The sequence below is a fragment of the Rhamphochromis sp. 'chilingali' genome (genome assembly GCF_963969265.1).
Source record: "Rhamphochromis sp. 'chilingali' genome assembly, chromosome: 19".
In the NCBI taxonomy this organism is placed as follows: Eukaryota; Metazoa; Chordata; class Actinopteri; order Cichliformes; family Cichlidae; genus Rhamphochromis; species Rhamphochromis sp. 'chilingali'.
The window spans coordinates 1,912,238-1,937,296 of NC_137946.1; the positions used below are offsets into that span (position 1 = coordinate 1,912,238).

The window sequence follows — 25,059 nt, forward strand, 5'->3', positions numbered from 1 at the left end:
GGTTACACAGTGCAGTGGGAGGTGGTGGTGGTGTTTGGAGCCAAATTTCAAAGCCCGTTACCCCGTCTGGGAGGATTAGCATTAAGTTATTGTGCCCCCTACTACCACGCATCTCCCATCCGCCGCACTTCTTCCCTCTTCTCTTGAAAATGACTGTTTCGCTTAGACATTACAGCTAACAGCGGATGTGTCCGTGCGGGGGGTAGGGTGGGTTTGGCGGGGTGGGCTGGGTGGTGGTAATGGGACATGAGCACTGCTGAGGTGTGTAATACGATCAGGAGTTACTGTCGCAGAGCATTGATGTGCATATCTCAGGCTGACACGTTGAGGCCGCGGCGAGGCCATTTGGGTAAGCTTTATGTGGCGTTACGGGGCAGCTTCGGCCTTTTAGGTCACATGTCTGCCTTCTGTTTATGTCACGTTTCTGTGCTTAGCCTTTCTTAGCATCTGTGTGTTATTTATTTCAGAAAAACTAAGAAAGGATTTTTGTGACGATCATCGCCGTCTGAACGTTCCTAATTATTCATTTGAGCCGTCCCGTAGGATCCACAGGTAAAGGTGGAACCGTGTCTTTGTGACTTTCTGCTTGTAATGTATTTGTGTGTGTGCACGTACACTTTGTACACACTCTTCTACTTGTGTGTCACCATTCATGCGCAAATGTGAAAATAGAGCTTAGCCATAAATGGTTCTAATTTATTTGTGCTGCAGCCCAAGCAGCCAGACTGAGCTTCCTGCAAATTTATAGCCAAATGTCACTTTTACATGATGGGTTTGTAACAAATATCTGCTGCATATTGTTAAATTAATCTTCCATTTAAAATTAATGGAGTTAGACTCCCTGGGTTCAATGTAATTTGGTGTTCACAGGCAGCGCGTAACGCGGTGTGAATACAGAATGAGTTGCGGCCAAACGGCCTAATCTTCCATCACCTTGAACCTGAGAGGAGAGGACGCCTCATCCAGCAGTGGCTAATGAGATTGTGCTCACCTCCCGGGAGAAAGAGAGACAGGGAGGGAGGCAGGCGGGGTTTGTTGGGAGGGAGGTTGGATCGACGGAGGAAACGAGGACGGATGCCTTGAAGTACGCCGGTGCGGGGAAAAGGAGAGCGGGAGATGTATAGAGCAGGCACCTGATAGCAGCTCGTAGCTTCCACCACTTGTCTTATTTTGTTCAGCTCTAAGTCGTGCCGGAGGACGCGGCTGATGTATGTATGAGAGCCGGGGCACGTTCAGATGAAATGACTTCTATATCATTATTTCACAATCCTCACCTGGCCGTGACAAAGACAGAGGACATATTTCACAGTTAAGGATGCAGTACTCAGCGGGACTGTGTGTCTCTCCATAATTCATACAATGAGGAAAGATTCCCCTGCACAAGCCAGGCCATATTATTGTGGAAGAAACCACAGGGGATAGCTTTCCTCTATCACATGCTTCTTATACAGCAGGCTCACCTTCCTCACCTTCACTCGTGATATTTAAAAAAGTCAATTTGATGGTAAATTCTGTTCGTCTGAGCAAAATCAGAAGCGTGTGAAGTTCTTTAATTCTTATTTCTGCTGCCTGTGCGCTGCATTGCCCTGCAGCAGACAGAGCCAGCACTTAGAGCTCATACGGTTGGTTTTGGATGAAGGTGTAGCTTTCCAGCTCTGTGGTTTAACTGTCCTGCAGTGCCATCACAAGATTGTCCCACAGTAAAGCCCATGGACATGCATGACGGAGACATCATGCAATACTTAAAAAAAAGATTTTCAGGGAATGTTTCCTCATCTCTAAAATATTGGAAATTATGTAGCAAACTGTATACATTTGTATTTTTTAAGTGATAATATAAACAAAAACAAACTTAAATGCAAAGAACGTCGAGATAAATTATGCTTCTGTGTGAATGTGTCAGTTTCATTAGTGATCAGTGTAGTTTGATGCTACCTGCTCGCAGCATCCATGAGTATGGATACACTGATTAGAGGTAAGAGGAATTGGCTCTGGATTAAAATACTGTTTACAGATGTATACAGATACTTCTATTAAGCCATGCCCAGTCATCGTGCACGCAGCGAATGGCAAAATCAAGGAAAAAGGAAAGCAGCTGTTAACGTTCTGTGCAAGGAAATGTGTCCTTTTGAACACGGACACGGCACCGGACGGTACTGGAATATGCGTCATTAGACTTCCTAACATGCAACTTACATAGTCGGGACAATGGGTTTCATAAAACATGGGAGCCATTTATGGTGAACGCTGGTTTGGATATTGGCACTATTTTCTCCCTGGTTTAATATAAGCATGCCACTGCTACCTTACTTGTGTGCTAGCTTGATCTCATAATCAAAGTGTCTGATTCTCTATTTGTTTACTTGTATTTCTGAGCCGGGTTTCTGTTTTGTTCTGTTGGTTTTGTTGTGTTTAATGTTGGTGTTATTGAAAAAGTTTAAAACTCAATAAATACATGAAGAGAACCAAACCATGCCCAGCACCACGTAGCTTCTCTATTAGCACTTTTCCTCCCTTTGGCTGTTCTTTTTCATTTTCCTGGCTTGCAGATACTAATTTACACACCTACAGTCTCGTTTGTTTGTTCATTGATCCTATTGATCCGCTCTGTTGATTCCTTATGCTAGCGTATAATCAGTGTACCTTGGTCTTGCTAGTGTTGTGTAGAAGCTGAGCAACATGTCCAAATCCTTAAAATGCTGCACATTATCCAAAGCTGATGCTCTCAGGCCCCTCCTCCCTAAGAGGAAATGACATGTTTCCACAGTTCTCAGCAGCTAATCAAACACACGATGTGCCATCCATCTCTTAGCATGTCTTGGTGATCTTTCATGTCTCTGAGGCACTACTTCGCTCAGTGACTTGCTAGCGCCGTTTGACCAATGTGCTGCTGCCGTCTCTCCCTTTAGGAGTCAGTGGCTCAGTATAGATCAGCAAACAAGTTGCTGTTGAGCCAGCGTTAAAACGAGGTGAAAGATTTTGCATTTGTCTGTAAAAAATTGATCTGCACAGTTTATACTGATAATCACAGCCCCTCCCCAACTGCTTTTATGACTTCCTCCTAGGTCAAAATGTGTTGAGTGGGCGGCGGGTTATAAAGTTCCAGCCGGGAACATTTGTTTAATTACTTAAATCCGTCCGATCAAAGCTTTTCCAGCAATTATCTCAGTGCTTTCAGGTTCCTAACAAAGCAGTACATGGATTAAAGCAGCTGGACTTGCTCACAGCAAACATTGCCCTTTACAGGGTCAAATGGGGGTTATTAACATGTGAGCTCAGTGTGTAGGTGGTGTATTGAAATTGCCAGCAGATGTGTTTGGCACGGATAGACTTCTTAGCAGTCGGGCATTAGACAGGCATTAAAAGAGAATTGCAACCTTAAAATTAATCTTACAATTGAGGTTTCATTGAGGTCAGCTCTGTTAATGGAGTTAAGTGCATTTATCTAAAGGCTTATAAACCGTGTGTTCACTAAAGCAAAGCTGCATTCACACTGGGACATGACAATCACAGACCATACAAACTCAGGGACATTCAACTTTAAGTGAATGTAGGCAAAATAATCCCTGAGAACCCAGCACACAGTTTGCAATCAGTCAATCAATCAATCAATCAATTACAGAGCTCACTGATCTGTAATTGGATACTAATCTGCTTGCAAGATCCCCCTGCTCAGGAAGGCACCGTCTTAAGTTGGATGGAGGAACATTAAGGTTCTTTATAACTTTTATGTAACGTGATTTTTTTCTTGTCTCTCTCCTTTAAACTGAAACTACCATAAAAAATTAGAGACTAACAAATTGAGCAAGAGATCAACTAATTATTTCCCCCATTTATTAAGCGAGTTAAGTCTGGCTGTGATCGGTCCTGGGGTGGCAAATGAAACCAAGCTTTCCAAAACATGTTGTTAATCAGGTTTGTAAAGCTTTGTTCCCCTTAATAAATGAAGTCATCATTTAAAGTCTGTGTTGTTGTTGTTTTGTATTTACTTTTTGATTGTATTAGAATTTTTGGATGATGTGAAATGTGTGTGACAAATGTGCAGAAAAGTAAGAAATCAAGGAGGCAAATACTTTAAGTTGATTTTAAAGCAGGTGTGTATCAGCATGCATTACTGTTATACAGTCAGAATGATTTCAGTTACAAAATAATGAAGCATGTTGGTGGTTTTTGCCTCAGCATTTATAGTTTATCAGCATGAGGAGCACAACCTTGTAAACTGTCCATGCAGAGCTTCCTGCTACATTCGGTTTGTTAAAATGCTCGTCAGTCTGGGAAAACATGAACTGCTTGATTTGTAGAAAACGTCTTGGACTGTAATGTGTTGATCATCTTATTTTGTTAGATTAAACCACTGGGTGGGCGTATCGGGTGTCGGTTTAAATCCTATTTGTCAACTCGATCTTTCTCTGTGGCTTCCTCTAAGTTCAGATCCTCCGTCAGCTCTCTCGCCTATGGGGTGCCTCAGGGCTCTGTCTTGGGACCATTATTGTTTTTGTTGTATTTACTCCCTCTTCTGCAACTTCTTAGCTCTTACTCTGATATTTCATATCATTGTTATGCAGATGATATTCAGCTATATATCTCTGATGTTTCTAAGCTCCAAATCCTGCAGTCCTGCTTAGATTCTGTTAGAGATCGGCTGGCTGGTAATTACCTTCAACTAAATGCTGATAAAACGGAAGTCATTGTCTTTGCTCCTGAGAAGTTTGTTCCCCTCGTGGTTAAAAATCGAGGCCCTCTTGCTTCTTATATTAAACCCTCCATTGGGAAACTTGGTGTTACACTTGACCCAGCTCTGACGCTGGACACACACGTTAAATCTTTGGTTCGCTCTTGTTTTTACCATTTAAGAAATATCGCTGAGTCCCATTGTGTCACGTTCTGAATTGGAAATGATTATTCGTGCTTTTGTTTCATCTCGCTTAGATTATTGTAATTCCTTGTTTACTTGCTTGAGTACTGCCTCCCTGGAACGACTGCAGGGTGTTTAGAATGCTGCTGCCAGGCTTCTGACAAAGCATCACAAATGCTCCCATGCCACTCCCCTGCTGATTCAGCTGCATTGGCTCCCTGTCAAGTTCAGGGTCCAATTTAAGATCATAATCATGACTTATAGGGCCCTGCACGGTGTAGCTCCAACTTACTTAAGTGATCTTCTTCTTTCTCATCACCCCAGCAGGTCCCTGAGGTCTTGTGACCAGGGGTTGCTGGTTGTCCAGCATACAAGGTTAAAAACAGAAGGTGACAGAGCGTTTGTATCAGCGGCTCCCAGACTCTGGAACTCGCTCCCTTTGAGTTTGAGATCTGTGGACTCAGTCATGTCTTTTAAAAAGCAGTTTAAACTCGCTTTTGGTTGATTTTGTTTTGTTTTAGATTTTAATGTCTGTTTTCTGCCTCTGTAAAGCACTTTGTGATTTTATCTTGAAAGGTGCTATATAAGTACAATTTTACTTTACTTTACTTACTTTAATGTAGAAGCTGCAGCTGCTGTCAGCTTTCAGGAGTTAAATCTCTGCAGCAACATCAGATACAGAAACTTAGCTCCTCACTGTAATAGCTGAATAAACAGGCCATTGCTGTGCAATAAAACTTTTTCAGGGCCTTTGTATTTATTTGAAGAGTAAAGTTTTATCACACTGCTGTAAACACAGCTTTGCAATAAACATAAACAGCTATAGTGGATCGGCTGTTTTTGTTGCTGTGCCAGATGTTTGTTATAACCGTTACAGTTAAAAACATCAGGCTCAAGAACATCTGGTCTGCATCCTGACTGCTTAAACCATTCAGTACGTAGATGATGTGTTATGGTTGCAAATTGATGTGTACTATACAGTATATGTGTCGTAGGAAGTTACATATTTGGATGAGGAGACATTTGATACAGGGTCTACTGATGCAGCCAGTGTGCTATATTTTGACTGCACAAACTGCACACAAGGAGTTTTAGTTTTGTAGATGCACAAATGTTGATATTCTGTGTAAAATGTTTATAGAATAGAAGCAGGGATTTGTAAATTGTGTAAAATTCATATCTAATTGACAGTGGTGCAAAACAACAACTGAAAAGTTGTTTTTCAAAAAAAAAGTGGTTCTCTTGAATTTGACGCCAGCGTCGTCTCACAACTGCATTAACATGTATTATAAGCAAGCATAATAAAAGTGTGTCAGAGGTAAAGACAGAGCCGACCGCTGTTGAAGCACCACTCAAGTTTAACAGCTTAACAACCACGAGTTGTAACCATGTTTCTTAATGTAAAATTGCAAAGAATTTGATTTTTATTATCAGGAATACAAAATTTAACACTTAACAACATCCAAAGAATTCTTTGTAAACAATCGTCAAGGGCAGAAATCAAAAACATAAATGATGGTGTAGAAATCTGTCATGTAAAGAAAAAACAGCCACATGTTCTGATGTCACAGGTCAAAGATCAGCAGTAACTGCTGAGTTAGCCTTAACCTATTATTCCAGCAAGTTTCGCTACTAATTAATGTTTCCTTATTAGATATAAAGCTGCGTATCAGAGGTGATGTTAGCGTGATCCAGATGTTTTAGCCAGTTATACATGAGTGTTACAGCATCTTAGTTTTGTTGAGCTGTTTCTTGCAGCACTGAACATTACTCGTGATCTCCTCACAGTAGATTTGTGGCCACATGTATTTTCAGACAAAAATAGCGTTACTGCCCTGCAAATCTCAGAAACAGTGCGTCCAACCGGACACCCAGGATGGCATTACCTTGGCCTCCTGTGAGGAGCCTTGGAGACTTTAACTGGCACATTGAACACATATCTAGGACTGCTTATTTGTGCAGCATTTCCAGAATTCGAAACATCCTGTGTTGAACTGTTGGTGCATTTTTATTAATGTTTTTGCTTCTACAGTAGGATGGACTATTGTAACTCGTATCAGACTGTTCTAAAAGCTCCTGAGAATCCTTCTGTTGGTGCAGCCACAATCCTGCCAAGGACCAGACAGAAATTGCAGTTTTAGCGCAGTAGCTTCTCTTCATTGGCTTCTTGTTAAATCCAAAAATCCTCCTCCTCGCACAAACAGCATTGAATGGTCAGACCATCATATATTAAAGTCCTCTATCCTAATAGAGCACATTGAATTGAGTTCAGGCTTACTGCGTCCGTGACGGTAAAAAATCGAGGGTTTGTCTTACACTGATTTTATTGTGCAACAGTAAAGCAGCCTCCCTGCTGGGATCACACTGTAGTCCTGCACAGGTTTTAGCTTTAAGTTTGTTTTTTTGTTTATGCTAAAATAAAGAAATGAGGGAATTAATTATTTGAATTTGTACGTTTGCTCACTTACAAGAAATCTACAGTCTTTTTGATGGAGCATCAGGCAGGATGTCAACCAAAAATCCAGAAAAACAACACATTACATAAAAATTCTAAATTGATTTTCATGCCGTTGAGTAAAATGAGCCCCAAGCACAACGTGACTTAGTACTTGGTGGTGAAACCCTTGTTAGCAAGCACAGCGGTAAGAAGTTTCTTGTAGTTGGTCACCAGGTTTGCACACATCTCAGGGGGGATTATGGTTTCTTGGCTGCTGCTTGGCAACTCAAAGCTTCAGTTCCCTCCACAGATTTTCTGGAGACTGGCTAGGCCGCTCCATGACCTAAATTTGCTTCTTTAGCCACTCCTTTGTTGCCTTGGTGGTACGTTTTTAGTCATTGTCATGCTGGAAGAGTTATCCACAACACATCTAGTGTTCTGGCTGAATAAAGGAGGTTCTCATCTATTATTTTAAGTTGTCCTGTGACCCCAAACCATAATGGTTCTTGTATGTGTGGGTGGTGTTCTTTAGTTCATACTTTCTCTTCCTCCAAACACGGTGGGTCGAGTTGACGGCAGAGAGCTTGATTTTGGTTCCATCAGCACTTTTGCTCAAACCCTCTGAATCATTTGTATTTTCACCGACAGTTTTAAGCTACTTTTTAAATTCAGGGAATTTAAAATAGAAAGTAGCTCGTCCACAGAAGGACTGGTAGCTCCCCTTACAATAAGGGTTCAGATCGCGCGAACAGGTGTGAATGTGTGTGTTTAGTTAGTTTGTTTGTTTGCTTGTTTTAATCAATTTTAAATCATGCTTTTTATTTGTTTTTGTTTCTAATGTCTCTGTAAAGCACTTTGAATCACCTTGTTGTTGAATTGTGCTATACAAATAAATTTGCCTTGCCTTGCCTACTGCTGCAAGATTTAAATCGATTGGTGTGCTACCAGTGCTGGTGGTGACTGTGGTCCTAACCTCCCTCAAGTCATTGACGAGCTCCTCCTGGGTAGTTTTATGAAATCATCTTCACCCTGTGAGGCAAATCTTACATGCAGCTCCAGACTGAAGGCGACTGATGGTCATTTTGTATTTCTTTCATTTCTGAACAGCTGCTCCGACGTTGTCACCAAGCTTCTTCTTGATGCTCGTGTAGCCCGTTCCAGCCGTGTGCAGGTCTACAGACGTATGACCTTTGTAAGCTCTTTGGTGTCGCCCTGAATATCATGGAGTCTGTGGACAAATGTGCTTTATACACATTATGAGTTGGATCCAGAATATCTGTGATTGCTTTACTGTAATCTATGGGCACACACAGTCAGTCTGTGGTAGCCAGAATTCAAATGCTGATTTCACTCAATGACATGCAAATCAATTTCTAATTTTAATGTAACAACTTTTCTGGATTTTTGGTTTGTTTTCTGTTTTTCTTCATTCAAATTAAAGTAATATGAAAATTAGAGACTGTTGATTTCTTTGTAAGTTCAACAGGGAATCAATCGAATCTCCTCACTGTATGTTGCTAATACTGAGTACTGCTATTTTTTTATTTAATTTTCTCAAATGTACGTTAAATCCCTAAACTTCACTTAGACCAGGGTTATGTTTTAGATAAGAAATATATTCCTTAGCATACAGTCAGGAGTAAGAGCAGGTGCTACTTATTTGACTGACAGAGCTTTGGAGTTTGAATCATGCTTTTCTGAAAACTCAAAGAGTCTCAGAGTTAAAGCTCGAGGCTGCACAGAAACCAGTTCATTCAGCAGGCTCGGCTCTGCTCAGTATTAAGTCGTCAAAGCTGTTGTTTTCACGTTTCCTGGAAGTGTTACTCGTCATGTGTTCTGGAGGATTCCAGCTGAAGGCTTGGAAAGTTTAAAAGGCAGACAAAATAGTTTTCCTTTGATGTCTCCTTCGCTGGCACCTTCCATCTTTTTAAACGATTTGAGAACTTTCTGTTGATGTTCAGCGTGCGTTCGTACTGAAACGTTTCCTTTCCACAAGCCTTCAGCTTATGACTTTCACCTTGTTTCCCCAAAACATCACCTTTGACTCTTCCTCTCTTACATCTGCACAGCCCTAGGCTCTACCCAAGGCTGTTTTCAAAGCCGTGTGAGCAGTATTGAACCCACTTTAACAACTGAAATATGACCAGAGCTATCCTGGAAAAAAACGTGTAAATAATACCATTTTTGTCTCTCAGCAGGTGCACAGTTGACCTTTCCTTTTAGATTTCACTGTTTTCTGAATCACTGTATTAATATAGCATGTAAATGATTCTATGTATTGATGGAGCCTGCTCTTTACTGACAGCATGTCTGTTTTATGTAGCAGCGAAAGACTTGACCAGATTAAAATCTCATCGCTGTGTAAGAGTGTCTTTATTAAATAACACTGAACTCAAAATCAATGTCACAGCCAATGGCAGCATTCAGAGGATGATGTTGTCAACTCCTCGAGATTCCCCAAGGAAACATGTCGAACATTTCAAAAGCCTTCCGAGGGCGTATGAAGACGATGAATAATTGCATCTCTTCACCAAGTGAACGTGCGATAACATCGACTCCTATCAAATTTAACTCGCTTCCTTTTTCGCATGCACTCTTTTCCTTTCCAAGCTTCACAACTTGTGATTCAATGACCTGCTTAATGATCAGCTCTTGGGAGTTTCAAAGACTAAGTACAGATTCGCATTTTGAAACGCAGGCTTAGCAGCAGCAGTCTCCGCTGCCAAGAATGGATTTTCCCTGGTGCCCTGACGGTGAAGTAGTTAAGCTCCTCGTTGTAGCATATCCAAGTCTTTATGCTGCGGTCTGCATTCCTCTTTTTTCATTCAGTCTTTCTAATGAAAACACCAAACGAAATCACAGAGTTTGTCTTATCCCATCCTGTCTGCTGCTTTGTGCTTATTGGAAAAGAACTGGAATGCTGTTAATTGCACAAAAGTCAGAGCTAGTGACACACCAGAAACATGCCGGTTATTGGTGATCCCACACTGTGTGTCAACTCCCTGCAGAGGAACCAGGTATTCCATTGCATAACGTGAGGAAATTGTCCTCAGCTTACACTTGAATCAAAAGGAAACAGGAGGAAGAGGCCTTGAAACATTTATGAGATGTGACGGATCCGACCTGTGGGAAAACATCCCTGATCTGATTGTCGAACTTGGAGTGGACCTACTGTGCCCCGAGATGCATGAAAGGCTACTATTAGACCGTGAGGCTCAGTGGTTTTCCTAATTTATATCTCTTGTTGCTGACGCATACTCCTGTCCAGTGGAAAATACTGCAGCCTTCCCAAGTGAATAGCCTGCGGGTGACAAATAGCTCCTGCTTTACACTCCATTTGGTCTGAGGCAGCTCACGCCCTCCTCCCTGTCTTCCCCCACTTCCATCCTTGAGCTTCCATCATACCCTGCCCCTCCTGTTTCCTCTCCAGGCACTGACCTTTCAGATGATGCCTCTCCTGGCCTCCCTGGCCAGTAGCTCCCCTGGGAGCTATAATGGACTCAGTGTTAATTGCCTGTTGAAGGACAGAGGCAGTCCTGCACAGGCTGATTGCAGACTCCCTCGGGAGTACAGATGTCTGTTTGTGTGATCGCTGCTCTAATGCAGCACGGCTGGAGAATCAACCCAGCATGTGCTCGCACACATATAGACCAACACAGTTCAGCTCATTCACAGTGTGTGAGTGTAAGATGTAGGGTTTTGGATAGAGACATCAAATTGTTTTGCTGGTGCAGGGTCTTGTTATATTGACAGACACTCGCCCTTTTAGTCGTTTGCTAGTACCTTTTCCCACAGTGTGGCCCACTGCATGGATTTAAAAAAAATCTTTTATTTGGGTGAATTGAGCTGGATGTGAGGTCGACTTCTTTAGCTCTCTGATTCTTGAGGGTCACTGAATTAGGGCACCAGCAGCATCTGCTCTTATATAACTATCATTAGCTTACAGCTTTAAGTGTTTAAGGTCTGTGCTAACTAAAAATAAAGAAAAGATGATAGTTTATTAAATTTTAATGAAATTTGCAGATTGTTTCAGTGAAGTTTAATAAACTCCTTGCTATCTAAAATATAACAGGACACCGGAGTAAACTCTCGAGCATCTCACACTTCTGATAATCAGCTGTCTGCTTGACGTTTATTCAGCTGTGTAAAAACTTTAATCTCAGCCAAACCGATTTACTCAGGATAAAATAAAACACTGAAAAAAGGCCAAACAATAACATTTTTAAGTTATCTAAGTGACTTATATTACATGTTTAACCTGAGCAGCGAAAGACGCGATTTGCCGGGAGTCCGATGTTCTCACAGCTCTAGTTAGCCTAGCCCCCGGCTAGCTATCGAGCTAGTGGGTAACAGACGTCTCTGAAAACGTCGGAGCGCTTTTGAAAATATGCGGTGTCTTGATAAACTGAGCAGATATTTGAGGTTTACACAGCTACATTCTCGCCTGAAAATATGTTAAACATTTATTTTGTGACCCAGAAAGAATAATAAGAGTAATATTAAAACTAACTAGCTGCCGCCATTGTTGGAAACTGAGCTGGGCTGCGCTATGAATTCTGGGACACAGCTTCTTCTTCTTCGGGGTTTAACGGCAGCTGGCATCCTTGTACATGCAGTGCTGCCATCTTCGGTTTCAGTCCGTTATTACACTCTTAAATCCTGCTACTTATTCCTGCGTCTTTTGTGATCTTACAAAGCTTCAAACGACGTGTCGACTATTAAATCAGTCGTCGACGATTTTGATAGTCGACGTAATCGTGGCAGCCCTACACTGAATAATGCTTCTCTGCTGAGCTACAGCCTCGGAAATAGTTGAAGGGATAAAGACATATTAAAGGGAAATGAGTCAACACTGTAGCACTTGCAGCATAGCAGGCCAGGTGAGAGGTTCATTTTAAAATAGCTAAAAATAGCTTCACCGGACTTATGACGTGAGGTTATCTGTCAGCCTGGAGAAGGAGAATGCAGGCTCAGTATTGAGCTTGAAAATGTCAGGAGGAGCAGCCAGGTGAAAACTCTCCACTCCGTCCCCCACAGCTAAAGAACAGCCTGTGTGTGCATGGCCTATGGCTGGACCTTGATCTTTACGGTTTGAAGTTGAAAGTGGGTCCCACGGCCCGGCGGCCAGAGAGCGATTTCAGAATCAGAATCAGAATACTTTATTGATCCCTGGGGGAAATTATTTTTTGTTACAGTGCTCCATTTTAAACCAACATTAAGACAAGACAGACAATACGCTAACTAAGAATAGTACAATATATACATATATATACATACATACATACATAAGTCACTTATAAATAAATATTTGGAAAAGAAACATGTGTAGTTGTAGCAGCAAAGGTAGTCCTTATTCTGCTAGATAAGGACTACCTTTCATCCCATGTTCACGTCTGAGCGTTGCTGTCACGGTGAGGCTGATTTGCATGAACAGCCTGCCTCCTGGGCAGAACAAGCTTGGAGATGCTGTGGATTTATTTTGCCACGCTGCTGATTTTGAGCTAGCCCGTAAAATTTCAAAAGAATTGAGATCTCAATATTGACCATGACAGCCCTTAAATGTTTTGCCACAGCCACGAAGCACATGATGTATGTTTATTCGTCTTAGTGAACCCTTTATTTCTGTTCTGTGCCTGCGAGATGTTTCCATGCCGTATTTATCACGGCCTTCGCTCAGTGTCATCATTTTCAATATGCGTATCTTTTCCAAGGAGAGCAGTAGTAAGTGCCTAAAAACAAGCTTCAGTTAACTAGAGATGCTTAATGCTTTTAAAATCCGTTTTGGTTAAGTGGACATGATAAATCATTTCCATTACACACATGACTAATTTTTTTTAATTTAGCCAGGGATTCAATTAGCTGGTGTCTGATGGGAGGACTGTGGGTGGAAGAGAGGTCCAGCATGCTACATACAGCAGCATAATCACATTAAAAAGCCATGAAGGGCCCCTTGTTAAGACCAGGAAATCAACTTGAGTTAGGAAAAGAATAATTTCAGACGTCATAAGCCTCATGGGTAAATTCAGCCACGAGCAGGTTTAGACTTGAAGCTTACTGTAGATAAATTTCTGCAATTATATCATGGACACGGAGAGTACTCGGTTGTGAGAATGGAGGGGGCGGCTTAATTTAAACAGAGTGCATTTGTTTGTATTTGTGCTTTATACACACCTGAGAAATATCAATGCTTTCACAATGTTGGGGGGTTTTCAAACCCTTTTTTGCCTTTATTGTCCAAAATGTTAAACTGTGCTGATTTATACAGTTTTAACATTTTATCTGCATCTTTGTGAAACATTAAGCAGTCATGGTGTTGCTGAACCAGGAAGATTATCAGCTCGTAGCCACAGTATGTCACACCGAAACCCTCATTTACCTGATGCGCTAGTTAGTTGAATTAATACCTTTCTTAATTTGGCTGGTCGCCATAAAATATCGTCTGCTTGTCTCAGTGTGACACGGTACTCACAGTGTTTTGTGTATTTTAGTTTTATTCTTTGACTATTGTATGTTCTCAGTGTTTCCTGTTTTATTTTGAAACAGCCTGTGTCTATGTCATTGTGCATTGTGTGACTAATTTAATAGTCGACGCATCGTTTAAAGCTTTGTAAGATCCCGAAAAACGCAGGAATAAGCAGTAGGATTTAAGAGTGTAATAACAGACTGACACAGAAGGTGGCAGCACTGCAGAATTGTGGCTCAGCCAATCCCGGTTTCAAACAAGCCCGCGATCTTTGGCTACTCAGGATAAACTTGATATATAAGTCACTCAGATAATTTAAACATGTTATTGTTTGTTCTTTTTCAGTGTTTTATTTTATCCTGAGTAAATCGGTTTGGCTGAGATTAAAGTTATAGTTTTTACACAGCTGAATAAACGTCAAGCAGACAGCTGATTATCAGAAGTGTGAGATGCTCGAGAGTTTACTCTGGTGTCCTGTTATATTTTAGATAGCAAGGAGTTTATTAAACTTCACTGAAACAATCTGCAAATTTCATTAAAATTTAATAAACTATCATCTTGTCTTTATCTTTAGTTAGCACAGACCTTAAACACTTAAAGCTGTAAGCTAATGATAGTTATATAAGAGCAGATGCTGCTGGTGCAATAAGCTGTAGTTTTACGTCCAATGGATGATGATCTGATTAGTCGACTATCAGAATAATGGTTTGTAGCAGTCTTAGAGTCTGGTGGTGTCCACGCCGCGATGGGCAGGGCTGCTTTGGAGGCAAAAGGTGGCCAACACAATGTTAGGCAGGTGATCACAGCTGATTGGTGTATTTGGTGACTTATTCAGCTTTCTACTGCCCTTTGGTTCTCGGTACATGCTTACATATCAAACATACAATTCCTCATCTGTTGTGAATAGACTACCTACGAATCAACCCTGTGGTTGCTCACATTTCTGTCTCCTGCTCGCAAAGAAAACTTGTGTAACGGTTGTCGATCATAAGAAATTGGAGCCGAGGATGACGAGTTTGATGGCTTTTTGTGATTAATAAGAACTGCCACGCCTTTTTAGGTTTTTGTTAGAAGTGTGGAATCGATTATCATCCTCCCATAAGAACTATAAGAAAGCTAATAGTAGGTGGTGGTCGGTGTGAAATGAGCCTTTGGACTGGGCAGGCACCAAAGGGATAATGCAGCCATTCAGACTCTTTCTAGCAGGGGCTCCCTTTGTGCCCAGAACAGAAATGCTGCCTCACTGGGGCCCCTGAAAGCTTCGATTTCGTTCAATTTGTCTGAAAGCTGCTGACTTATATGACAATTTAAAGACTCGGGATGTTAACGTTTCTTTAACCCACCGACTGCTGAATGGCTATTTTGTCGTGCCCTGCGATCGGCCCGTCATTCCTCACATGGTCATACCAGAAAGAAAAGGATGAAGAAAGCGAGCTGAAGGCTTCAGAGAGGGCACCCTGGTGGGAGCTCCTCACAGATGACCAGGGCGCTCTGAAGAGGCCCACGTGACTTTAATTTTGGAGAAAGCGTGAGAACTGGAACAGGAGCGAAGGTTTGATTTGCTTCCCGGTTGGTGCTGGCAAATGTATCCATTTCTACATGAGTTATGCTTCATTCAGTGGCTCTGATCACTAGAGTGACTCTTAAAGCAAGCCAAATGTGACACTTGGCTTCTCTCTTTTTATAGTTCACAGGGATACATGGTAAAATCCCAGACAAGGCTTTCACATGTCTCACTAGATTGCATACATGCCCTAGTGGGCACAGTAAAACTCTACAATGGAAGATGTTTACCATGCAGTTTATTGTTAACACCGGTTTGTTTCTTTCTTTATTTCCAAAGTAATAACTGTCAGCAGTGCCAGAAATATCGTTCCATAATTCTGAGCCAGGATGTAGAATTGATATTAGTCTTTTACAAGTCAACAATGGAAAGGTCCCTGTGCACGCAAGCATTTTGACATAGATACAGCAGACACACACACACAGACACACAAACAGGTTAGACCACTTCCACAGAGCCGTGTCCCTCACCGGCGTTTGATTAATCATTACCGGCTAACCATGGAGCTGTCCCTGATGCACATACAGAACAAGAACCTCACAATGGAGGTGCAGCGAACTGTTAAAAGCTATTATGTCTTTGAAATGAAAGTCAAGGTAACGCACTGTCCTGAAAAACAATGCAGGAGTTCAAGGTTTAAATGGTGCCGAGCACTCCGGGGTGATTTCTGGCACTCTTTAAAGGGCAGCTAAACAAAAAAATGGCCAGTGTCAGGACAGGATAATAAAACTGAAACAGCCTTTCAGAGAACAGCTCTCCAAAAATCTGCAATGACATTTAATATTGCAAATACTAATTATGCATTGGGGTAGGGTTCAGACAAAATGGACTGGACTTGAGTGTGAAGATGGAAGAAAATCTAGAAAGGCACAGAGACGTGACATATCCCAACGTTTTCTTCCCCTAAGACATTTTTAGACAATCATTATGGCACCTGTTAGTGGGTGGGTGATATTAGGGAGCAAGTCAACATTTTGTTGAGGTGCTAGAAGTGGGAACAATGGGCAAGCGTAAGTTTGACATGGGGCCAGACTGTGATGGAGAGATGTCTGGGTCAGAGCATCTCCAAAAATGCAGCTCTTGTGGGCTGTTCCCAGTCTGCAGTGGTCAGTGTCTATCAAAACTGGTCCAAGGAAGGAACAGTGAACCAGCAACAGGGTCATTGAAGGGTGGCCTGCATAGTTCGAGACAGCAGAGAAGCTACTGTAGATCAAATTGGGGATCACCTGGCACCAGGATGCACGATGGGAAGAAGGCAAGCCAGTGCTGTGGATGTTATTTTGACACGTACCACCTACCTAAGCATTGTTGCAGACCCGGGGTATTGCACCAAATGGCAGAAATGGTTCAGGAATAGTTTGAGGTGTCCAACATCAGGACGTCTGATCCATGGAGGCCTCGTTGCTAACATGTTGGTGCAGTCACCACAGCACAGCTTCAGGGGTCTGGTGCAGTCCATGCCTCGATGGGTCAGCAAAAGAGGGGCCAGCCCAATATTATGTAATTTTATAATTATTATGAAAACGTGTTGTGGTGATGTGAAGAAAGAATCCTGAAAATCGGACAAAAATCTGATTAGTGGGCCGATTAAAGAAAAATATTACTAATATTGCACTATAGTTTTAAATGTATAAATATTCATTTATTCTTCTGCATTAAGCTTAAACACAACGGAATAACAGATGGTTTAATACAAGAGGAATAATTAACTTTATTAATCCACTGAAGTTGCCAACAATAGTAGGTACAATTAAGTGTTAGCTGGCAATGCCACTACTGTGTGTGTGTGTGTGTGTGTGTGTGTGTGTGTGTGTGTGTGTGTTGAAAACTCAAGCTGGTCATGAAAGAGTTAACTTGGCAAAGACCTCGCTTGCTCTGTGTGACACGCTTCATCTCGGAGGCTGAATATTTCATGTGTTAATTAAAATTTGTAGGTCAAGTCTGCTATGACACCTATTTCTCCCGCTATAGGGGAAAAGCAGTGCTGCCCCTCTTTAATTTGCCTTCTTCACCCAGCTGGGATTTAAAGGATAAAGGGTGACATTTTCTCCCATTTTGTAAATTAATGCAATTGATCTGTCTAACAAGAACAAAGTTAGGTTTCCAAATACTGGATGATAAAGAGATTAAGCCTTTAAATGTCTTTCCAAAGGCAATCTTTATTGCAAGCTCTAACGTAAGGCCATTGAACTTTCAATTAGAATTTCTAATAGGCTATTGACTGGAATGTATTAAATGTTGCTGCACAGCTATATAGATCCAGCGAGGGGATTTTTCCTGGATCCACAGTGCACGACCCCAAAATCCCTCAGCGTGAGATGCACAAACACCTCAGCGCCGTCACCTGAAGGTTTGTTTTTGAAATCATCTGTAACTTTTTGTCTTTTTTGCATTATAACTGCATTATACTGGCCTACCTTTTAATCTATGGTAATTCCATTAAAGCCTTTTGATCCTTGTATCCGTTTACTTGTGGTCTGGATTTTTTCCTCCCCATCAGCTTAGTTGATTCTCCTCTTTTGCACTAAGCTTTCATGTTGCTCCAAGATCCTCTGTTAGCCTTAATTTCCAGGGTCCTCCGTATCCAAGCGTGTGAGCTGTTTCTAATTTTCTGTGATTGATCTCCGGGTCTAAATCTTGTCTAATTGCCTCTAATTCCGTATTAACTCTTGTCAAAATATTTTTAAATGTCACCCTGATTCAGCTTGCTGCGACGCACGGTCAAGGAATGTTCCATCTGTTGTTCATCGTCCTCCTCTGTGCCGCTCACTTTTTCCATCTCTCGGCCGTGATTTTCTCTCTTTGTTTTCGCCAGCCTCTTTTTCTGCTACGCACACATTGTAGCTGCAGGTGATTATAAGCTTTGAAAAAGCTGCATCAGGATACAATTTGTCAGGGCCTAACAGCCCATTCTGTTCTGAGGGGTTAACATTCTGTTTGTGTTACAGTGCATTCAAACTCTAATTAAAACAACATTACATTCCCCATCTGCCAATCTCCCATAATCTTCTTTAATTGCTGTAATTAAAGTATATTTACATGTGCAAAATACTTGTAATTTAGCAAATTGCACTCTACACTCTGCAGATTTAATCAGTGGCGCTGCAGTGGAATGGAGTGATTTCAGTGTTGTGATTTCAGCGGTGGGCTGGTTCTGACAGGGTAAGTGGACCTCTGCCTGAGGTCTTGCGGAGGTTAGGAAAACAAGCCATTGCACAAGTATTGTCATTGGACTCTGATTGCAGCTCGTGTGGCTAATTACAAGCCTGAGCTCCCCGGTGAAGCCAGGCAGAGCTTAGGTATGCGCCTGTTTGTGTGAGTTTCCGTGCACATTGTGTGTATTCAAACAAGCCACTGTGGCCTACTTCATTTGTGGCTCCGTGTGATTGACATCACTTATCCCCTTTCATCTATTAAAAATGCAAAGTGAATTTGCAGAGTTGTGTTTGGTATCCCGACGAAGAGAACCGAGATGAGGAGGTAAATACCTGGGAATTAAACCTACAGCTGGCTAAGCAACTGCTCCTGTAATGAAAGCGTTAAGGACCGGCTCTGGCTGAAGGGGAACGGCATGCTTACTTTCAGATTAATGGCATTAGATGGGGATTAATCTAGAAGAGGGAATTTGTCGAGCTGTAGTTGCATATTAGCATCGCTAATAAGCTAGCTTTAATGTGCCACATGATGACACCGTGTTTCAAAGGCTTCCCCTGCACCAAGTTCACCAGCTGCCTCTAGGACGAGCCGGTGTTTGTCCTCGCCGTAGCCGCTGTTACGTCTCGGTTAATGTTCTGGTCTCGTCAGTGAGGTCAGCGGGACGGTCGTTTCCGGAAAGGGTCCCTGGCTTTCCCTGACTGTTGCTCAGCAACCAGCATTACCCATGTCCTCCTGCCCTAATTGCATTTCTGTGTGCTCGGGTGAGAAAAGCCCCAATCAGGCCAGATGGAACCAGATGTAACAGCTCAGCAGTTTAGAGTCGGGGGGTCCTGCCCCGGATGACCTCCCCTCCAACCTGCAGGTACTGTCAGGTGGAGGCAGGTGGCAGCGGATCTGGTGGGAACTGCCACCATCACCACCAACTAAGTAATTGCTGTTTCCCCGAGAGTTTTTCTGTCCAGCCAGAGCTGCTTATTAGCGTCACGCCAGCAGTATGCACATCATTAGGATCTGCCACAGAGGAAAGTGGGAGAACTGAAGGGAGATTTTGCAGAACAGGCTGCCTGGAATCGATGCTCTCCTAGTTTTAATGAAAACTTTTCTCTAGATATTCATTGTAACAGACACATGCGTTGTTCCTCTGACTGAGGTGTTAATCGCTTGTCCTATTAGTGCTGCAACTGACGTTCAAATTACAGTTTATCTGATTGGTACGGATATAAAAAGGGCCAATTTGGAGAAGATATTTTCAAGAAGACTGGAAATAGCTGGTGGGCAGTGGAGTGGAAATTGTGCTATAAGATGGACACAGCCCCAAATCCTCATTAGCTGACATGTAGTTCCTCTTAATTAGTTTCCATTCACTGTAATTAGCATGGATGAAGCTAATCATCTGATGTGAAAGCAATCTAACGCTTGGGATACGACGTCCTTGGCCTCACTTTCATGTCAGGGATGCAAACATTCTTCATTCAGGTGCTTTTCCTGCAGTTTTTCAAAATAAGACACATTACTGTTTTTATTTCGCTTCTTCTTTTAACCCTCTCAGGCTCAAATTATGTTTTTGTTGCTAATGCACAAAAGAATACCTGCAGTGGTACTTCTGAGTAAAAAAAACTCATAAGATATGTATGTGGGGTAATCAGGTTGTTAGCTTGTTGCAAATCTGCAACGCCTGCCTTGAGAGGGTTAAATATGACAGTAGCATATGAAAACAAGAGCCAGGTGAAAACGCACAGGAATGACAGTTTCCTGTTTTCTGTTAGACAAGCAATCATTGGGTTTTAGTCTATGTTTATTAAAACAACGTCATCTATTATGGCAGTGACATTTTCGAGACCTTACAAAAAGGCTATATTGTGTCGACGGCGCTGTGATGTTTGAGGCTGGTGTCCCAGATCAAAACAAATGCACGTCGTGTAACACGGTGGAGCAGGACCACTCGCAGGATAAAAGTGATGGAGGTTTGTATTGTTGGAAGTGGCTTCTGTAGATGATTGATACTCTCTCTCCTCCTGTCAGACCCTTGAGAGAGATTTCCTCCCACTGATGTTGCATCTGCTGCCACTCACCCTTTGTCTTTCAGTGGTTACAGAGCTCCAACTATTTTTTTCCTTCGCTGTCATGTCTGTGTTTTAAAAATACATGCGGCTTATCCAGAGTCTTGAATGTATGATTCAGTTGTCTAAGCGTGATATTGGGCGGGGTTTATCAGCTTTGTATTTGATTTTCTCTTTTGTGGTGTTTTTGTATTTTCGCTTCTGTGTCTTTATTAGCACCAAATTGATACCAAGCGATCTTAAATGTGCATGCACTGCAAAATGTCATCAAAGCCTAATCCTTTGGTCTCAGACTGAAGGATCCGAGCTGTGGCCCAGCCCTCATTCAGACTGTGCAGCTATGCCTGTTTATCTCCTCCCCTTAATGCTGTCATGACACTGATTATTAAAGTCTGAGGAGAGCTGGAGGGGCCGGTGATGCCTATGCAGCAAACTGTGTCATATTTCTAATACTTTTGACTTTGTTCTGTCATTCGCTCATCTCTCTCGCTCTTATTCTTTCCTAATATGCTTTTTCTTTCCCACAGGCTGTATCTTTTAGTGTGTGTGTGTGAAATAGAGTATTTGGCATGAACTTTTGCCATATGCCTGTAGATTTGCCAAAAAATATTCAGAGCAGCTCTTTTCTCGCGCCAAGCATTTGGCCATCTGCTTAAGTCCTTAACCAGCAGCATCCAGGGACTTCATCAAGCTTGAACTGTGAAGTCAAATGGTTTTCTTCAGCTCCCAAATCAAGCTAGGCACTGCTGTGCAGATTTACTGCTTTGGCAATTCCAGGCAATCAAACATAAATTTTATTATTCAGTACATAGCCACATTTATGGGTTCTGCACTTAATGACAGCAAAGGTTTTCCCAGAGCTGTTTCATGCCGTTAAAATTAAAATATAGTTAAATCGGACGAAGTAGTCACTCTCGAATCCTGTTAAATCACTTAACTTTTAGCAGTCAAGACATCTATTTGTGTTAGTTTTGGTGGTAAGTGTTAAGTATCTGCAAATAAGGGTGCAGACAAATGGCTGAAGCAGCTGCAGCAGTCATTTCCCAGAGATGTCTTTGCTAGCCGTGGCTCGTGTGTCTTGGCTTCTGTGGGCCACACTGCCACTTGCAGACGGAGGCGTTTAAAGCAGGAGACTGCTGAAGAATGCAGTGCTCATCAAACGGCGAGAGCGGGGGAGATAGCTCTTCTGTGAGGGTGGGGTTCATTATGCGGCGCACCGGACACCATTATTAGCCCCATTACACACACTGACAGCCGCACATTCATTCTCCTATACCTGCTTTTTAAAACCTCCCATAAATAATGAGGGCTGCGGCTCGGCTCGTGGTGGAGGAAGGAAAAAAGGTCATTATGAAGCGAGCCTCCATTTGTCAAAATTATTTCATAATCTCGTGTCTGGAGGAGGGTTTTTGCTTTAGTTAATTGTAGATTGGAGCAGCGAGCATAAATTTCCATTAGCGATCGATTTGTTACTACGCAGATTGTGACCCTGTCTGCTCTTTATTGTGACTGTCAGTGACAGCAGGGCCAGCAAAGATACATAGAATTAGTCACGTTTAAGCAGCCGGCGTGTGCGTTAGTTGATAAACAGCCATTTAAAAAGGTGACAACGCTCATTACGCACAGAAATCCCCTTTACAATTAAAAATTCCGCACGCTTCGATAATCCTATAAATTGCTCCCTATTGATTTTTTTCCATTGATGAGCTTCAGTCGGTGTGGATTTACTGCTGATCTAGAGGTCACAGTGCTGTCCTGGTTAAATGTGCTCTGACTGGTAAACGGGGATGCTGTGCAGTATAATTACCCCAGCTTTTATCAGAGTGACCTCTCTGGCAAACTTCCCTAGTGGAAGGAGACACCTGAGAGCTTCCACACTTCCTATCTGCCCTTGTTTTATCGAAAAGGCCCCGCCTGAATGGATAATAGAGCCCCTGTTCTCCCAACAGACGGATAATGGAGGGTGGAGTGGTCCTCTTTGGCAGACTGCTGCCTCTTCCCTGCACTAGAGAAACCAATACCAGGCCTATCGGCTGATATATGACACTAATACACAGGCTGACTGCGGCCCTAAACAGAAAAGAGGGATTGTTCCGACTTTCGACTGGCTGTAGGATCCATGACTCACAGGTACCACACTGTCTGGCCCCTGAGACCGCTCTAATTGCTTTACATCTGTACAAAGGTTTCTTGTAATCGGGCCTTCTGCCTCCATTTGTCTTCCTTTCAGTCTCCTAGTGAAGGCCTTAATTGGTCTTAGTGGGGCTTTTCTTTCAGTTAGCTCCTGGGCCTGAGCTAGTAGAAGATGTTACCTCGGGGGGCAGTGGGTTTTGCTGGCTGCTAGTGGTTGAGGAGGTTACAGGAGAGAGGAAGTCGATACTTCTTTTACCTTTAACACTTTAATTAATGTTCTCCTGACAAGCACTTTGTCCCATAGCTTCACATGGGTGGGGGGGTGGGTGCATGTGTGTGTGCGCAGGTGGAGAGGGAGGGAGGGGCACTCCACACGAGAATCGAGACGTGTACAGCTTAGTGAGAAAACCTCCCATGTAGTCTCTGGTGGCCAATCGACATTTGCAGAGAATCCAGTTCTTCTTTTGCTGATTGTTGTGCACATTTCTCTGCCTGTCTGTGTGACGCTCGTTCACTTTGGCTCTGGTTGTTTTTTAGTATTTGCAGACTCTCGCCACCAGTTATGAAATGTTTCATTTTCTTTTGAGCTTTGCACTGCCTCTTATGAGCACTGCCTTCTGTCCAGATGCAGGTTATGTCGTAGCCTTGCAGTTTGCGTTTCTCACGAAAACGTAACGAGTGTCGATCCTGAGGTCAGGACCGTGATAGGATATGGTTGGATTCCTCATCATTGAAAATATGGTAGCTCTTCTGAAAAGGCATTGCTGATGCTCCGAAATGTTTCAACTTGTAAAATAAATACGGATACATGGAAAAAATGATACAGTTACAAATATGAGTGCATGGCGACAGATGCGTCATTTGGAGGAAATAGTCGTCAAACTTCTCTCTGTTTGTTCTTCTCAAACTACTGGAAATGTTTACTCAGAGTTAACTTTGCATGCACTGCTGCTCATGTGAACTTGAGAGTGTGACATTACACCCTGTTCACACAGACAGTCTTTATTTCTTGGCTTTGTGAATTTCTCTTCACACAGGCTAATGCACAGCAGCCTACATCTTTCTGATGTGTAACACATTCAGAACTACGAGTGTCTTTATTAGAAATCAAGTTTTAAACGTTGATTACTTTTCCACCATGGCTGGAGGACATGTCCATGTTTTTTCTATTTCACTAAATTTGAGAAAAGTTTATCAAGTGAAGGAATTTACTTAATAATGAACTTCTTAGCATCTGTTTGTCAAAATACACAAAAACGAATGCACTGACTCTGACACGATTTCACCTGAATATCTATCATATTAAAAATAACATTACAAAGTCACAACGCTTTAACTTTATACAAACAAAACTTCAAAGGTAAATTTTGCTCACATTGTAATATTATGCAAAAACACTTCTGACCATTAGTTGAAGTACTGCTGCTTCACCTCTCATAACAGTTAACATTTCTGAACATAAATGCATCCCATAACAAAGTCACAGAGTTAGAAGTTGTGACTGTTTCACATTTTGTCAGAAGACATTGTGACATTATTTTCTGGCCCCCAGTTTGAAACTGGTGACTGCATACATCATATAGATTATCTATCTATGTATGTGCATATATATATATATATATATATATATTAGGGGTGCAACGATACACAAAATTCACGGTTCGGTTCGGTTCGATACTTTGGTGTCACGGTTCGATATTTTTTCGATACAAAAAAATGTTCATGCCTTTTTAATTTGTCATTTATTAAAATTATAAATATATATTTTAACACAAAAGTACAGTTTTTAAATTTAACCCTAACCCTTGTGCGTGTTGTTTTTTAGCTCGTCATATCGCAGCCACAGAAATTCTTTTGTCCATGAAACCATAAAGCTGCACTTTCTTTTTGCCTTATAGTCTGATTTGTCATAACTTCTCCGTTTTGTGGTAAGCTTTTCTTTGGCTGTCACTTCTTCACCCTGACCTGTCTTATTTGGCTCAGCAGAACTAAAATATATATCTGTCTGTGAAGGTTCTCAGTCATCCAGGTCATCGTAGTGAAATATATATCCTGCCGCACTCACATAAGCTCAGCGATTCTCTGCGCGATCAACCTCTCACATGTTTAAGCTGCGGGAGATTTCACTTGTCATGTTTGCATAGTAAGCTAACAATTAATAAGACGATGTCAGAGGAATTGGTGCACAAATTATCATCACTCACAGATCAGTGCTGTCGCTCTCTATACACAGTTCGCGCGATTGCAAAGTGAAAGCAAAAAAACAAGCGCAAATTCAAACACGATTTCAATATGTCACATATTGACAGTGGCTCACCCAATGACATAATTACCCAGCTACATTTCTGAAAGAATGCAAAAGCATTGACATATATTTTTCCTTCCTACAAT

General features: G+C 42.0%; 1 protein-coding gene across 9 annotated transcripts in view; it reads left to right on the top strand.

Annotated features, from left to right (window-relative positions):
* The window catches only part of auts2a (activator of transcription and developmental regulator AUTS2 a), a 364,715-nt gene that overhangs the window by 201,209 nt on the left and 138,447 nt on the right, over positions 1 to 25,059 (top strand). Inside the window, exon 1 of one of the 9 annotated variants that reach the window (XM_080866337.1) lies at positions 22,561 to 22,665. The exons of the other annotated variants lie outside the window; for them this stretch is intronic. Within the exon in view, the coding sequence (XP_080722463.1) occupies positions 22,576 to 22,665 (90 nt within the window). The 5' untranslated portion in view covers positions 22,561 to 22,575. Of the gene's footprint in view, positions 1 to 22,560; positions 22,666 to 25,059 lie in introns of those variants that run through there. 9 annotated transcript variants of the gene reach the window in all.